This window comes from Micropterus salmoides, unplaced genomic scaffold (genome assembly GCF_014851395.1).
Source record: "Micropterus salmoides isolate LMB-PRFRI ecotype aquatic unplaced genomic scaffold, ASM1485139v1 Ms_hic_scaffold_17, whole genome shotgun sequence".
Lineage (NCBI taxonomy): Eukaryota > Metazoa > Chordata > Actinopteri > Centrarchiformes > Centrarchidae > Micropterus > Micropterus salmoides.
Window position 1 is genome coordinate 9605947 of NW_024040817.1, and position 16199 is coordinate 9622145.

A 16199-nucleotide genomic window follows, 5' to 3' on the forward strand; every position below is an offset into this window, starting at 1 on the left:
CTGCACATGGTGCCAAATGTCTTATACACTCATTCATGTTCTCCTCCGTTCTCCCTCTGTTCATTCTTACCTCCAGCAGTTTGTAGAGGTGTTCGATGTGACCTTTCTCGATCTCCTTTGCAGGGATCTCAGTCTCTTTGAAATGGACGTACTCGTTGTAAAGTGCCTGAAGGAGGAGAAAAACAGAAGTTACTGATGAGCACTATGGGGTCAGTATTAACACATGCTTTGTTTAAGGTCAAACACAAAGTCAATACGCGCTATCAGAGGTAAACGCTTTGTAATCACAGTCTGTCTCCCAGAGTAGGCATTAGCTTTTACACATTTGATTTTCTTCAGTTTCTTCCAATTCTTCTGTTCTCCCCATCTTTAGACATCATGTCAATTATTATTTCGCTCACAGCAGGAACCTTTTTCAATGTTGCACCTCTCTTCTGCAAATGAATTCCTTTTAATCTGAATTCTTCACTCCTGCTCATTCACCTCAACACCTCTGACTGCTGTTGTCCATTTTATTAAATCCTTCCGCTCCCTCTGTCCCTGTATTTGTTCTGTAAAGGTTTTACAGAAATTGATTGTCAGCTCCCTTTCTTCCTGGCTGAATGTTGGTGGGACTGAAGAGAAAAGACTAAGAAAATATACAAAATATACACTACAACCAAATGCATATGCAAATAAGTATATATTCTTATTGCTTTGAGGTCATTTAGATAACAACGTACTATAGAGAGTTGTCTTCCCTCAAGCTTTCCCTTTCTTCTTTCTCTCTGCAAGAAACTGCAGGCATGTGATGAAAAACAAAGTGCTCAAAAGATTATATTTTGTGTGCTCACCTTGAGTTCCACAGGGTCTTGTGGGAAGTTCTTGTTGGCCATAAGGGCCATATGGTGGCGGCTCCACTGGAGCAGAGAGGAGAACCTGGACTGGTACTCTGACCAGCGCTGGTCCACATCCTGAGGAGGAGAGACCAGAAGGCGGAGAGGGAGAAAGAGACCGAGATGAGAGCAATCATTCACAAAGTAATTTATAGTAAATAGTTACATTAATTGTGTCATTATTTGAAAGTCACAGGTCATCATTTAAGAACTTGCACATTTGACCAGCAAACAAAATGGTAAATACACATTTCTGCTGAGAATGAAGCAAATATATATGTTATATAAGTTTTAAAATTAACACAAATTAGAGCAACAATGAGAAATGAAGCAAGGATGTAATATGAATAATTACACATTTCCCTGAAACGGAACAAATTCTAGGCTTTGATGTGTAATACAAACACAGCAATGTGAACAATCTTAATTGAGAATGTATGCAAGGTGAAGGAATGCAGTTAAAACCAGAAGAGAGAGATGCAACATCCATATTATGGATATGAGCTCAAACTGATAAATGGTTGCACAGTAAAAGTTGTGTAAAACAGAAGGGTGTAATATGACGTACCTGTGCAGCGATGCCCTCTCCTCCCTCTGGGATTTTGGGGAAGGCATCATAGATGGATGAGACGTAGGTGATCACTGACTTCTCATCTGGAGATGGAACATCAACATCTGAAGAGAAAGACAAAAATAGAAACTTTGAGAAAGACGACTGAAAAACTGCAACAAAAAAACACACAGAGATTACTAGAATTAAGAGAATCACTTTTGGTGAAAATAATAAAATGTACAGATGTGACAATAACTCAACATTCAAACCACAAGAAACCACATCACCCAGTTATTCTTGTTTGGCTCGTTTGAGCACTGGATGAAGCACAAATAGAGAAATGCTTAATGTTTGCCTTAAATCACCTGGCACTCAAATATTCAGCACCAGGTGATTAACATTCAACAGTATTTAACACTTCCAACTGACGTATTCAGATTCTGATGTCAACATCAGCCAAAATGGCACTTTCTCTGAAGTAATTGGCTTGTGATGAAGGTGTTTGTGTGGAATAAATACCCAATATAGCACCATAAAGAGAGCATAACACAATAGCATTTACTATCCAGTCATTAGGGCTGGCCAGCATGTTCTAATGTTGGCATCCATCCAAAATAAAAGCTGAAAGTGAATAACGGACAGAAAAACCTACCTGAGAAAAAGAAATAATATATAGTTGTTAACTTTTTCTACTGTCTACTCCCTTTGTCCCTGGACATAAGCAAATTAGACAAAGCTCAGTAACTAAAATGTGAAGTATTATAAACTAAGAAAATCTGCCTCAGAACAGGACGAGGTCAGTTTGTTCATTCAGATAAATATTCTCACCCTCAGCGTCCAGCAGTCTGGTCACCCCTAGCGACTCAGCGATCTCAAAGGCCTGCTCGAGGTTCTCCCGGTTACTCTGCCTCGACACCACCTCCATGTCGATCAGGTCTGGTCTGGAAAACACACACAGAGGGGAAGTGTTAATATACTTTGTGTGTGTCTGTCTATCCTGCCTCTAATCTGTTGTGTCTCTTTAGCAGCCTGTTAAACATGAATAACCCCACATGCGTGTAGTGTTTAGATCCCTACAATGCCTTCCAAGTATTACACTTTTGTCTTTTTATGTATTTTGGTGAATTGAATGCAGTTTACAATGAATTGTTTGAACATATTTATCCACAAATTTGTTAAAAATTAATGTGAAAGTTTCGTTTTTACTAAATATTTTGTTTAAGCATCTTGAGACGAATTAGGTCTGTGTTTAGTACTTGTGTATCAGCTTAGTGTATGTGCATTTAAGAATATTTTCTAGCTCAAGCTGTTTAATTCAGTTTAAAGTGTCACGGAGAAGGGGCTGAATGCTTATTGACGCAAAACATTTTAATTGTTAATGGCGTAATGTAAATGCATTTTGAATTAAGACTTTAAAACCACTAACTACTAAACAAGTTGACACCATGTTGCTGTTCGTGCTCTAACCTGTATCTGTGCAGTAGAGCGTTGAACATGCGTCCGTTGCTCCAGGATGAGGTGAAGTTGACACAGCGGAGGCCGGGGTAGCCTTCTGTCGCCTGCTGGCTCCATAATAACAGCTTCTCCTTGGCTGTGAGGTCGCCTGACTCGCCGCTCACATAGATCTCCGAAATCTGGAGAGAACAGAGAGAGAGAGGGACGCAGAGCAAGGGTTACTATTGGATTCACCATTTACTGTATGCAGAATGTGATCAGAAACACAAAAATCTAACAAAAGAAAACTCTGCTGAGCTGTGTTGCCAAATTGCCACAATCCTGAGTCTATTCTGCATAATCCATCATGGTACATTCATGCATAAAGAATTTGCATATGCTTTCAAGATCTTGCTGCATTTATTATGTTCTACCTTGAACGGTTCATGGTTATATACAGTAGATAAAATGAGCTTTTCTCTGACAAAGCATTCCCATTACAGAACACAGCTGCAATGAGACGGCAGAAACAACCGACTGCTTTGTCTTTATAAAACACAAACTCACTGGAGAGGTCATTTTGATTTAACCTGTCGTCTCCCTGCGAACCCCTCATACATCTTTCTGATAATCAATAACCCTCAGTGTGAATGAATGAGTTTCATGTATTTCTAAATTAATGTAACAGTTTTCAAATTTCATCACACCATCATCTACGGTCTAGCCAGCTCATTAGCGAGGGGACGCGCCCCCCACCCCCTCACCAACCCAACACTTTGCCTCATCCCCTTCTGTCTCGTGTCTCCCCCTCCTCAACCTCGATCTGTCTCTTCAGTTTTTCATGTTCTTTCATCTGTTCTGCCTCGGATGCTGATCAATCTGCTCAGCCTTCTTATCCTCTTCTACATTCAGTCCTCTAAACTCATTTCCCCTTTGTTTTTCACAGATCCAAATGTAAAATGTGTTTTACTTTCTCAGCCAGGGACTTCAGACTTTGCATTCTCAATCAGTTTTAAGAAGTAGGACCTTTCTGGGTTTTTATTCTTTCTTATTCTTTTTAGATAATGCTTCATTAATTCTGTTTGCAGGTAGAAATCATTTTCAACCAATCAGGATTATTCAAAATATATCAGGTAAGCTGCAAATCTAAAGAGCTCATTCTTAAACACTTTTAAATTTTATATTAACCTTTAGTCATATAAGCCTTTTGCTGGATGCTGTTATACACACACAGTTCCTGAAAGCACTTTAACGGACATACAGTACATGTTTACAACAGGACTAAAGAGAAGCATCCATGGAGACAGCTATTTTATCTATGTGTCCTGCCCACTGATTGTTTTCCCTCTTTCCCTCCGCTTCTTCCTCTCAATTTGATCTCTTTAGGCCCAACTGTCCACGGGGACAAAGGCAGGGTGATGTACATGCAGTAACTGTTGGTGCTTGGCTGAGGTCATTGTCATCAGTATTCTTCTGTCATCCCTCCTTTCCTCACTCACTGTCCTACACTCCTCCCTCTCTCGTTTTTCAGTCTCTCTTCCTGCTGCTAATATAGAACAGTATGAAAGTCCAGTGTGTGCCAGGAGACTGCAGCATCGGCCAAAAAGAAGGGAGGGAGAAGACAGAGTAGGGAAAGAGATGGAAAAGAGTAGCAAGGCCAGCAATGGAGAAGAGGGGGTAACTTGCAACAGCATACTGCATATAGTTACCAGGTTCACATAAAATTATATTTGTTGACATAACAAAAATCTCGATACATGCAGAAACACAGAGTTAAAAAGACTGCATTTTGCATTGACGAGGACACCATACACTGCAGTCAGGACTCCCAGTAAGTTGTCAGACTCCTAACATGCTGACAGTGACTCCAGGTATAGAAACAGCCATTATCCAAACTTTCGTCCACAAAAACATGTGTGATGTAACTAGCAGGTTAGCACTCCTATTAGTGTTTCACTGAGTACACAAATAATGACAAGCAAATAAAGAGACACAACAGAGCTTCTGACTTGAATGAGAATCAACAAATGTGAATTCTGCTGTGCGTTTTCCTCCATCTCTGTATGTATCTACAACCTTCTCTGCAGAGAAATACAGAGCATCTAATCCTCCGTCTGAATATTGATACATCACTCTTTGAGAGGGCTGCATCTGCACAGAGCGTACACTCCCACTGCAACAGTCTCTCATCCACCACTTACTGTCTGCCATTCGTTTAGTCATAATATGTATATATTTGAAAGGTTATCAGGTGATTTAAACACACTCTCTGATCGCTCAGCTCTGATTTATTCAGCTTTTGACAGCAAAAGAACTGTGACAAAACAACACCTAAAGTTTAACAGTTTTTTAGGAGCTTTGATCGTATCTCACTGCCTTCTTCCAAGAATGAAGCTAGTTCTCATGTGTTCCTGAAGAAGGCTGTGAGATATGGTTAAACTTGCTACTAAAAAAAGCTAACTATAACTGTTTTGTTGTAAACACATCTGATTAGCACACTAATTTTTGCATTTTTTGAAGCTAACAGTCAAGGTAGCCATTAAAGCATGTCAACTTAATATCAGCTGCTTTGCTAAACTATCCTACTGGGTATTTGGCTAGCAAACACAGCAAAAAAACAATTAGCTAATGGACTCTGAAGCTCCAGCTTGACAAAACGGTACGTTATCATAGTAACCAACTGTAATCAACTCTACATTATGATATTGTTTACTTTTACTTGAATAATTAATACAATGACTCACAACACAACAGCTGCCCTTCTTACTGGACATCCATGTCAGTGTCAGTTGTGACAAACTACAATATCTCTGGCAAAACTAGACTTCCTGCCTCAATGAATTAATGAATGAATGAGTATGAGACTAGGCACAAAGTGAAGGCAGCCACTCAGACAAAACAACAACAAGACTGTATATGTGCACATGATACATTCTAATTTCCACCAAGTATAGTTTACAATAAGTATTGGCTACAAACAAAAAGAGATTGCAGCACTGGTCACATGACATGCTGGAGTTAACGTGCCTTTAGGCTTCAATGGCTGTGTGTGTTCTGTAACCACAATGTACAAAATTGATACAGTATACGTATCAGTGTGTGCCGGTGTGTGTGAATGTTTGAAGTCATGGTGTTAAGACTTAACACGTATCTCTGCTCCTGGGTGTTAGTTCACAATGCACATTATGTACTCTATATATTCATGTGTGATGTGTAACTATAGGTGCGTCTGACTCAGCCATGTGAGTGTTACTGCAGATAAACATAAAACACAGAGACTGAGATTAGAGCAGGTGGCAGCAGCGTTCAGTGCAGCAATGATCCAGTCGCAAACATCCATGATCCACTAGCAGCCCCCTGGGGGTCTGGACCAGACCTCTTTTAGAAACATGGCCCCTTTGAAGTTTGCGGGGGAAGGAGGGAGAGTTGGGGTGGAGGGAGGAGATAACAATGAGGGGAAAATGGAGGGTGGACAGCAAGAGAAGATAAATGAAGAAAAAAAAAGATGGTTTAACTGTTTCATTGGCACTTAAACAAAAAGTGCCTCTATAAACAAAAAAGTGGCTTCAAGTCCTAAAGCAAAAAGGATGGATGGGTGGATGAAGGATAGATAGAGAGATGACGGATGGATAGCTAGATAGCTTCAGACACAGTTGGACGGGTATAGGGATAAATTTGAGTGGTGGTTTGGCTGGAATCCCCCCGAGGCTCGATGAAGCAGCCGTCTCGCTGATGAATGCGCATTTCAAATCCCTTTTTATGCAGAGATGGGCATCACACAATCCGACATACAAAAGGACAGCTGCATTTTATACTGAACACAGAGGCATCCTGACACATCCACACACCCATCTCATGACAGAGAAACACACACAAGACAGGAGTATTGATTAGTGCTACCCCTCTTAAGCAGGGATCTCCATGGAGCTACAGTATCAGTACAGTGTGTTTCTCATGACTCAGCATCTGCGCGTCGAATGAGACATGTAACACTAAACACAAGCTGACGTGATGTCAGCTGCCGGACAGCCCAGCCATCCCGTACTGCCTCTGTAATGTGGAGGAGAACTGAACAAACTGTGGCAGCCGTTGTGAAAAGCGCCCATAATTTGCTGTATCACTGCAGTGGCTGCAGCAGCCTTTTCATTTTCAAGGTGAAAGAGAGCTGAACAGCTGTAAGCTAGCACAGAAACACACACTCTCTCTCTGAGATCATTCCTGCAAGTGAGCCCCAAACATTTACTGCAACACAAATTGATACTGTATACAAAGGAACACTGGGCTGGACTCACAAGCTGAGGTCCACACAGATATGTGTATGCACGCTTTGCAACACACTGAGGTCAAGATCTTTCACATTATAAACAGAGTCATGCACTTTACACCAAACACTACATATTCTGTGGGTGAATTGCATCATCGACTTTTGAAGCTTCAGTCAGTCGGTATTCTCTGATGTGATACTGATGGATTCCTCTATAGTCAATAGTTTTAAACTGATTCAAAGACAGAAGAACAAAAAGACCTTTATCATTTATATTTCACCAGATATCAACAGGAATAAGAAACATTTACTGAGGCACTGCACCATAGCTGTTTCTTGACAATACAAAAGGGATTAAAAATAGATTTCTCTATGAGGCGTAATAAAGTATCATTCTTTGCAGGTAAGGCTACTGACTTTAATACTGTTTTGGTACCTACCAAAATGTGAATTTAGCACTGTGTTTCAAATACCAAAAGCGAAGACTTTTAATCTTGTTTACTTATTCTCTGATCAGATAGTTTAGATTAAAATGAAAGTATTTTTTCCAGTTTTTGACTAATTTATCAAAGTCCGTACGTGGTTTGGTTTATTGATTTGAAAAGTTGTGTTTCTATTTCTCAAAGTATCAAAACAAGTACCAAAAGTCAGGTATAATATCAGCAAAAAACTTTCAAACAATATCTTACTTGCAGACTAGTCAAACCATGTAGAATATATTAAAGACAAACAGTGTAAAAAGACTACAATGTAAAATCACGGACAGAATATGAACCGAATATGAACCTTCTACCAAGTAACCTTAACCCTTTTCAACCAAAACCACTAGACCAGACAGACACAGACAGATGCACATAATTATACTGTGTGCTACTAAACTGGTCGGAAATGACAAGTTTCAGTTTGGAGCAAGAGGGCACCCTGTCATTTGAAGCAATGACCCTTCTCTCACACACACTAACACCCAGTCGGTCTGTCTCTTACACTCTAACAGACGTCAGTAGTGTGTGTGTGTGTGTGTCATGTGAGGAAAATAACAAGCAGAGGAAGGAGAGGTAAGGGAGGGAGGGAAGAAGGATACTGGAAAAGACGAGTGGACAGTCTGGGCTGCGTTGATTAGGCTCCGGGGACAGAGGCGGAAAGAATGGAGAGAGGCATAGTGCCTTTCAAGAGCTGATAGCAACTCCCACACATAAATAACCCTTCCTGACCACAAACACGATGCACAAATGACAACAAAGGCGCCCTTAAACAACAATACACTCACACAAATCAAGAGTTTGAATGCCTCTCTTTGGCACTTTAGAAAACAGGTTTGAAAAAAGGGGTCCAGAGACTGCCACATTTACAGGTTGAAGTAAGTATAACTGTTAAGTAGATCAATAACTTCCATTCTCATTACCATATTCTCGTTAAGAAAAACATGCCTCCACTGCTGGGAGTCCTAAAAGTGGCTTTTCACAGATATCTGTCCATCTTTCTTTAGGATCAGGAAAATCAGGACAGGGGGGTATTAATACTGTACATGTCAAGAGTAGGGCTGCAACTAAACATTATTTTCATTAATAATTAAGCTATAAATTATTTAATCTCACCAAATACCGTTTGGCATTTTACTTGATAAACTACTCAAACGATTATTACTGTATTACCATAATACCGTACATTTTCCGTTGATCAACAAATTGATTTGTCCTGGGGTTTCCAACCTGCATCAGTAGCGGCCAGTGGCACAGGGGTTGGGAACCTCTGGATTAATCAACTAAGTGTTGTAGAACTCTTCAAGACAGAGACTGAAATAAAAATCCAAGAAAGTGATAGATAGAGGCAAACCTGTGGCAGGTATTTTACAGTCGCCTGGTGCTGCAGTGACAGAGGACTCTCCATCATGGAGTCCAGTCTCTCTGATGAGCTACTGGTCAGCCCTCCCCAGTCTGTCTGACTAGGAGTAGTGCCTGCCGTTTCTGGAGAGGTCAGTGGCAGGTCGCTGGCGTAGCCTGACTCCAACAGATAAGACTGTTCCTGTGCACGAGCTGGAGTGTCCAAGCTAAATCCCTTGACAGCCATAGTCTCCTGAATCTGCATTTGTTTAGAGAGCATGGAGAAGTCCACTTCAGACATTTTGGCTCTATCTTTGTCCTCCTCAGACAGCTGGACTTTGAGAATATTTCCTGTGACTGGAGACAGGGCATGGGGCTCTTTGCACACCTCTATCTCACTGTCGCTTTCTCCCCTCCACACTGGAGATCCAAAATCACTGGGGTACACTGTCCTCACCACGCAAAGTTTACCATCCACCTCACGGATATGGACCACACCTTTGCGCTCCCTCCCTGAAGGTGTCTTCACCACTCCTAATATCCCTTCTGGTCCTCCTTTAACCCCCTCACTCCCCTTTTCCTCTTTCTCCCTCCCCTTGTCTTTTTTCTCCTTCTTTTGTCGGAGTATCCAAGGTTTCTCTAGGACCCCTTGGACTTTCTCCCTAACACGATAAACCCTCCCTCCACCTGGAGTGGTACTTCCCAGGGGTGCGGCTGTGTTGACTGGGGAGGTGGTTGTGGTTTGGCTTGGGATGCTGGAAACATCTACGATGGCGCTGACGGTGTCTTCCTCCCCTGGAAGACAGAAAACCCCTCTCCAAGCTGGGCTGAGCTTGGGGGACACTTCAAGTATTCTGTTGCCCAAAAGGCCTCCAACACTGCCACTCCCAGAGCCTGGGGAAAGGGTATTGCTGTGCAAATTCATTTTGGAATGAATCAACTGAGTATCAGGCACTATTTGAAGAGTCCTAGCGCTGTTGCTAAATTCTGACTCTGCTACTTCTATAACAGCAGCTTTTCCCTCATCGTCTTCATCCTCTTCCTCTCTTTCATCAGGCTCATGGCTTCTTTGTCGCTCAAAGTCCTCCTGTTCTAACTCTCCTTTCCTGTTCTTCTTGCTCTTGTGCTTACGTCTGAAACGTAGACGCTTCTTTGGTGAAAGTGGGGGGGCTCCGGCAAGTTCCCCCTCCTGAGGAGGCCTGACACAACCCATGGAGTTCCCCATGTTTTGATGTTGACAATGTTAACAGTGTATAAAAAAGAAACCACAGCAAAAGCAGACAGTTAATCCAACAGCGAGGCCAAAATAATGTTCACTTTAGGTTTAGGTTACATTTATTCCAGGTGTTTGAGAGCAAAATCCCATCGCTCAAGAAAACAGACACTAACGTGGAAATGTTCAGATAGGCTGGCAAGTGACTGACAGCTCCCTCATTAATCTCACACCTGTGAGTAATGTGAATGTAGGATGAGAAGGTACAGCTCCATTTTCCATGTTACCATCTTAAATACAACCAGGAGAATAGGAAGATGGATGGTATGACCTGTCAGTAATGGAGAGAGAGTCTTTTCCTTAAGCAGTTATTGTCTCCAGCCTGACGTGTCACAGCTCCCCAGTGTCATTCCTCTTTCCTTCACCTCACCTGACTTGGATTCAGGCAGTGCACTGACCAGCCCTGCTCTCTCTATGGGCCCTGCTGTTGTATATGTACAGGCAGCAGGCTAATTTACTTGGTCTCTTTTCTTAATCCCAGAAGACTTGTGGTCGTAGTCAAGGACACGAGGACACAGTTATGTACAGTTGTGAAAATATATTTGGTTAGGGTCAGGCGTCTGATTTATCAACAGGCTGGCAGGTGAGCTGCTACCTGCTGTAAGGCAATGTGTCAGGCATCGTGTGGAATGTGGGAGAGAGAAAATTGTAGTGCAGTAAGGTGCTATTCAGCCTATTAGTGAAGCTGCAGCTGCTTCACACACCGTATGTGCCTGTGTGTGACATGAGAACAAAGGGTGAAAGTCTAAGGATTTCTGGGAGTGATGGAATCAGTGGCTCTCCTTTCTCACTTCTTGATTCAATGTCATAATTCCTTCCAATATGAGAGGTGAGTGCTACTCAGCGAAATGAATAAAACAACGTCTGCTGCAATACAATTCAGATTCCCATTCTCCGTGAACCACAAACAAGGATTTGTTGTTAGTTCCAGTTGCCGGTGTAATCCAGCAGCTCTATCTAAACCTGGATCTAACAGCAATCTGAGGTCATGAATTAATGATGCCTCTCTCTCTTCTACTATGGTAATGTTATTGCAGTGCAAGAGGAGAGAAAGATATGTAATGCAAGTCAGAAACACAACAGAGATGGGTAGGAATCCTATCTGCCACAGCACTCGTAGTGGAAGTAGTATTAATGGTGATACTGTCGATATCCCCTGTAGTAACAGCGAGCTTGGTGTCTCATTCTGCCTAGGCAGCACGGTGTCCAGATTTGTTGTGGGTGAGAGATAGTGTGCAGTCAGCCAATGCCACCACAGATAGCTGGGAGATTCAGCCAATACTCTGACAGCTTGTTAAACATTCAATCAGAGCATCGGCTTCCCACTCTGATGCTTTTCCTCGTCATCCTCCCACAATTTATCCTGCTCATTGAGTTGGTGTCTCATGTGATGTGTCAATCCTTCCAGCTGGTATGTGTTCTTCCTCTTAGGGGACTGTTGTTGTTGTTAATATGTTGGGAGTCCAAAATCGCAGGTGTTAATTTCTCTCATTGAGTCATAAGAAACCCCCAAAATGCATCTGTGTGCCTTAGTAGGGTGCCAGTCTAAATCTGGAGGCAGCTAAACACAGACAGACTCCACCTTAAGCTCCCCAGACAGCTTAGCATCACATGCCTCTCTCCTGGATATGTCTAAAAGATTTGCCCCACCTCAATGTCAAACTCCCAGAGGACCAGTTCCAGTCACAAAAAAAGTGTAAATATGTCCAATGATAAACCTCCTGTGTCCTGCTGTCAGTCTGCCAGTTACTCAGGCAAGCTTCTCCTTCATCAGGTGGTGCAGTGCGACGATGCAACAGCCTGACAAAATCCACAGTTTGCAGGAGGTGGGTGGGTATTCAGACCATGCCTTACGGCCAAGACAAAAAACAGAAGTCTGGTGCCTTTTAGTCTCCTAATAACTCCTCGCATCCACTAGATCTAATTAGGAAGAGGCGTCTAGGGTAGGAGGCCGAGCTGGACTCTGAAGCAGAGGAGGAGGAAGGAAGGAAGAGACCGATCCTCCATCAGCTTAGCGAAGGTCTTGTGAAGAACCAGAAACCTACAGATACAGATGTGTGTCTGGAACAGAGCCATAAGGATTCAGTGTCCAGTGAAGGGCAAGTCTCGAACTCCACGCAGTACAGCAGCAGAGGTTTGGACAAGAGGCTCCGCACTCAATGTCCCCTTAAAAAAAACAAAACACATACAGGGAGCAACAACAGGAACACAGGGCGTCTCCGGCTAAAACGAAACCAGGTCTCCGTCAGTCAAGCATGGCTGGATTGATCCGATTGATACGGTGGAGACTAGAGAAGCAGCATGTGTGTGTGGCTGTCCAGGAGAGGGTATGAGTGTGTGTTTGTGCCTGTGAGGTTGGGCGGTCCCCCGTTCAGCTGTGTGAGCCCTTCTGCATACGTGTCCACGAGTTTGTCTTGTCCTGCTTTGCGTTTGTGGTTTGAGGCCTGCTGATCGGGGGGAAGCCGGGAGCTCCAGTGACAGCAGGCAGCCTGGATTCGTTTCTCCATCGGCTGGCTCGGCTCCTCTGCTTTTTCCCTCGCTCACAGACGCCGGCAGAGGGAGAGAAAAGCTTTTTATCTTCCGGCTGCTGCAGCTTCACACTCTCTTCTGCTCGATCTCTCACTCTCACAATCCACCCCTCCCTCCTTGGCTCTCCTCCTCCTATCCGCTTCCTCGTTACTCCTGCCTCTCTCTCTCCAGCTCTCTGTCTTGGCTGTTAGTGAGCAGCTTTCTATGCCACAAACACACACATGCACACACACACTTGACCCAAAAGCTTCCCTGAATGGCAGGCGAGCAGGAGAGAAATCAAATCTGAATCAGACTGTTGCTTTTCTGCAACATTAATGAATGGTGGGTAAGCACTTCAATCTGTTTCTCTCTCCATCTCTTTCCATCTATTCCCTTAAATCTTCGATCTGTCCATCAAGCTACGGGTTATGACTGGCCCTGGGGAAAATGGAGAGGCGCGTGGAGAAGGAGGGAGGGAGAAAAGAGATTTGAGGGAATTAAGAGAAAGTTGAAAGGGACAGAAGAAAAACAGAAGAGGATGAGAGCTGACACGGGGGAAAACAGGGGGCATCCACTTGTGTGTTCAACACACACACATCATAGCAGTTAGTGCTGGAAAATATACTATGTCGTTAAAAAATTAAAGACCCTTCTATACTGCTTATATAGAAGTAGCTAAGCTTTAATATCATTGGTTGTATTAGGTTAATGCAGGCAACATTAAATCAATGGGCAGGATTTTTTAATAGCAATATGGAATTTGCAGGATTTCTGCATTGATGTGACGAGGTACCTGGGTTTTACACTGGATTAGCCGAAATAGCTCTTTTCAGTCAGATTGTTTAAATCTATAAACGGTAAGTGCTCTGCTGAAACGATTATTATTGGGTGGATAAATCATTTAGGTCAAGCAAAAATGCCAAACATTTTCTGGTTCCAGCTACTCAAAGGTGACCATTTTCTGCTGTTCTCTCTGTTATATTATTATTGTTAATTGCATCCATGGATTTTAGTCTGTTAATAGGACGAAGCAAATGGCATGAAAATGTCATCTTGCGTTTTGGGAAATTGTGATCATTACCATTTTCTGACATTTCATAGGCTCAACGATTAATCGTACAATCTAAACATCTTTAACTCCCCTCCTACATCACGGATCACATTTAAAGGCCTGTTGCCACGTACAGTCTTAAAGCCTCTATAGGCCTCCACCCACCATTGCTGCACATACGCTTAATAACACAGCTCATGCATGTGATCCTGTACAATGCAGGAGAAGAGTGTAGGAGAAGAGGTTTTTCACCCACTAGCACCAACACATACAGTAATATAATGTATGGCTGTAATGTTTTCAGAGTGACAAATATGTATGGAGACCACTAACAGGCAGCACTCTCAAATGGTGAAAGCAATGGTAATCCATCTTCTCTCATTAACCACAAGCACTGAAAGCAAAACAACACAAACACAAATGGAAAAGGCCTGTACCAATGGGAGAAAAGCACTAATCAAGTCCCCGAGGCTTTCATCCCTTCACTGTGGCTGCATGGCATCATGAGCTGCCGTAATCAAACTGCAACTGTCTGAATCTGGGGTCAGCTTTTCACAAGACACAACCGCTGCATGTTGGACTTTCAGAAGCTCTTCTGGTCATATATTTAGTAGCTCTTTTGTCGATAATGTGCACTGAAGCACTGTGATTGATCTTGAGATTTTAATTATCGTAATTCAGGCTCCATCTGCGCTCAGAGTAGCTTTAAGATGCTGAGTCTTTATGTTCTTACATCCAAAAGCTGTTCTGAAAAGCAGATTTAAAAAATCTACATTAAGCCACACAACTCTGACCACTGCGGGGGGAAAATGGCAATGAAAAAAGCCCCACTTCACTACAGTATGTATATATTTCCGGCTATTACTATGATTTGACATGATAAACAACTGAAAATAAAGCGCTTCAATCTAGTGTGTGTTGTTTAGAAAACTCATGACTAACTTTGTTACTGTGTTATGCTGAAAAGGACTAACAAATCGTAAGTAGACAAAGGAGCTCTGTAATTCCTAAAGAATTAAAGATAAACATCTGCCATACTGTTTTTATTAGTGCTCTTGTTTCTGCTTCTAACAGTGTGCTCAATGGTGATATTCAGCACAACTTTTGCAATGCTACTACATTAGCATATCAACATAACTTAATGAGTGGAGTAAGGTACAGATTAAATTAGGAGCAAAGTACTGGGGGAATGCTTAAAAACCTGCGTATTCCTGTGGTACATTGAAAAACAATATTCACTTTAGGGCATTTAACTACTTCAAACAGGCATCTGTGTTAGCTAGTTAACGCAAAGTAAGCTTTAACTGACAGGGTGATCTACTGATGCAATACGGGCCTAAATTAGCAGCAAGAAACAACACTAATAAAGTGACCAGACTTTCTGATTCTGCCTTGAAGCAGGTCAGAAAAACAGTGACGAGTTTCTGGAACGGCTCAGATTTTAACTCACCAGGAATTAGCAGTGATGTACAGCTATCTTAGCCAATCACAGGCAGACACAGTGCAGAAGGGGAGGGTCCACAGACAGTCTGCAGGTCAAATATAATACTGAGCTAACTGGTGACACCTAGTGGTTTTACTGAGTAACTACAGCCAAGTTTAAACGGGGAGAAGTTGGACAAATATGAAGCTATAAGATTAATTTCTATTATAGCTGGTGGAAACTGTTTCTGACACTCTCAGCTATGGAAGTCTTTGTCATTCACAATAAATGGTTTTGATTCCAATGATGATGAAAATGTAAATGTATTGAATGAAAGACATTTATCAAAACATATTAATGTTATTTTTGTCACTGTCATGCAGGAACGACTGATGTTCTTGATGATTTTCATTTGCTTTAAATGATGTGCTGGGCATTCAATGCAGGACAAGGTGGCTGACAGATAATCTCAGGAGATGCATGGAGAAGATGTTATTTAAAATGCTGTTTGATTTCAGGATTGCTGAGGAGCGGGATGTCTGAGCCACCTGACAGAGTGAGGTAACACAGAGATACCACCTCATCTGTAACTTAATGTGCCAGCGCAATAATGACTAACAACAATTATAACCCAAATGAAAAATGATAACTCACTGAGAGAGCTCCTATAATTAGCTGAGTCACTCATTTGCACATACATGCACTGGCAACAAAGACCTGGAGGCTTGTGTCCAGAAATGACTTCTTCATCATTATGATCATCAGGCCAAAACGTCCGGTGGGAATAATGTGGAAATTATAGTTTTCTCTTCTGATGTGGGTCACATATCTTAGCAATTATTATATTTGTGTCAATCAGAGGGAAAATGTTTGACAGTATTTCTTGTGTACTGCACTAAAACCATTATGAGCAATTAGATCTCTATACATAGTAATTAAAAGTGTCTTTTTTTGTCACAGTCAAATAGGAAACTCTTGGTGTAATGTTGAGGTGG

At 42.1% G+C, this 16199-nt stretch overlaps 1 protein-coding gene across 18 annotated transcripts in view; it reads right to left on the reverse strand.

Moving 5' to 3' along the window:
- The window catches only part of macf1a (microtubule actin crosslinking factor 1a), a 235337-nt gene that overhangs the window by 105933 nt on the left and 113205 nt on the right, over positions 1-16199 (reverse strand). For all 18 annotated transcript variants that reach the window (XM_038724193.1, XM_038724189.1, XM_038724202.1 and 15 more), the window contains 5 exons: positions 2896-3062; positions 2257-2369; positions 1444-1550; positions 834-953; positions 71-166 (listed from right to left, as the gene is read on the reverse strand). In XM_038724193.1, the coding sequence (XP_038580121.1) occupies positions 71-166; positions 834-953; positions 1444-1550; positions 2257-2369; positions 2896-3062 (603 nt within the window). The remainder of the gene's footprint in view (positions 1-70; positions 167-833; positions 954-1443; positions 1551-2256; positions 2370-2895; positions 3063-16199) is intronic.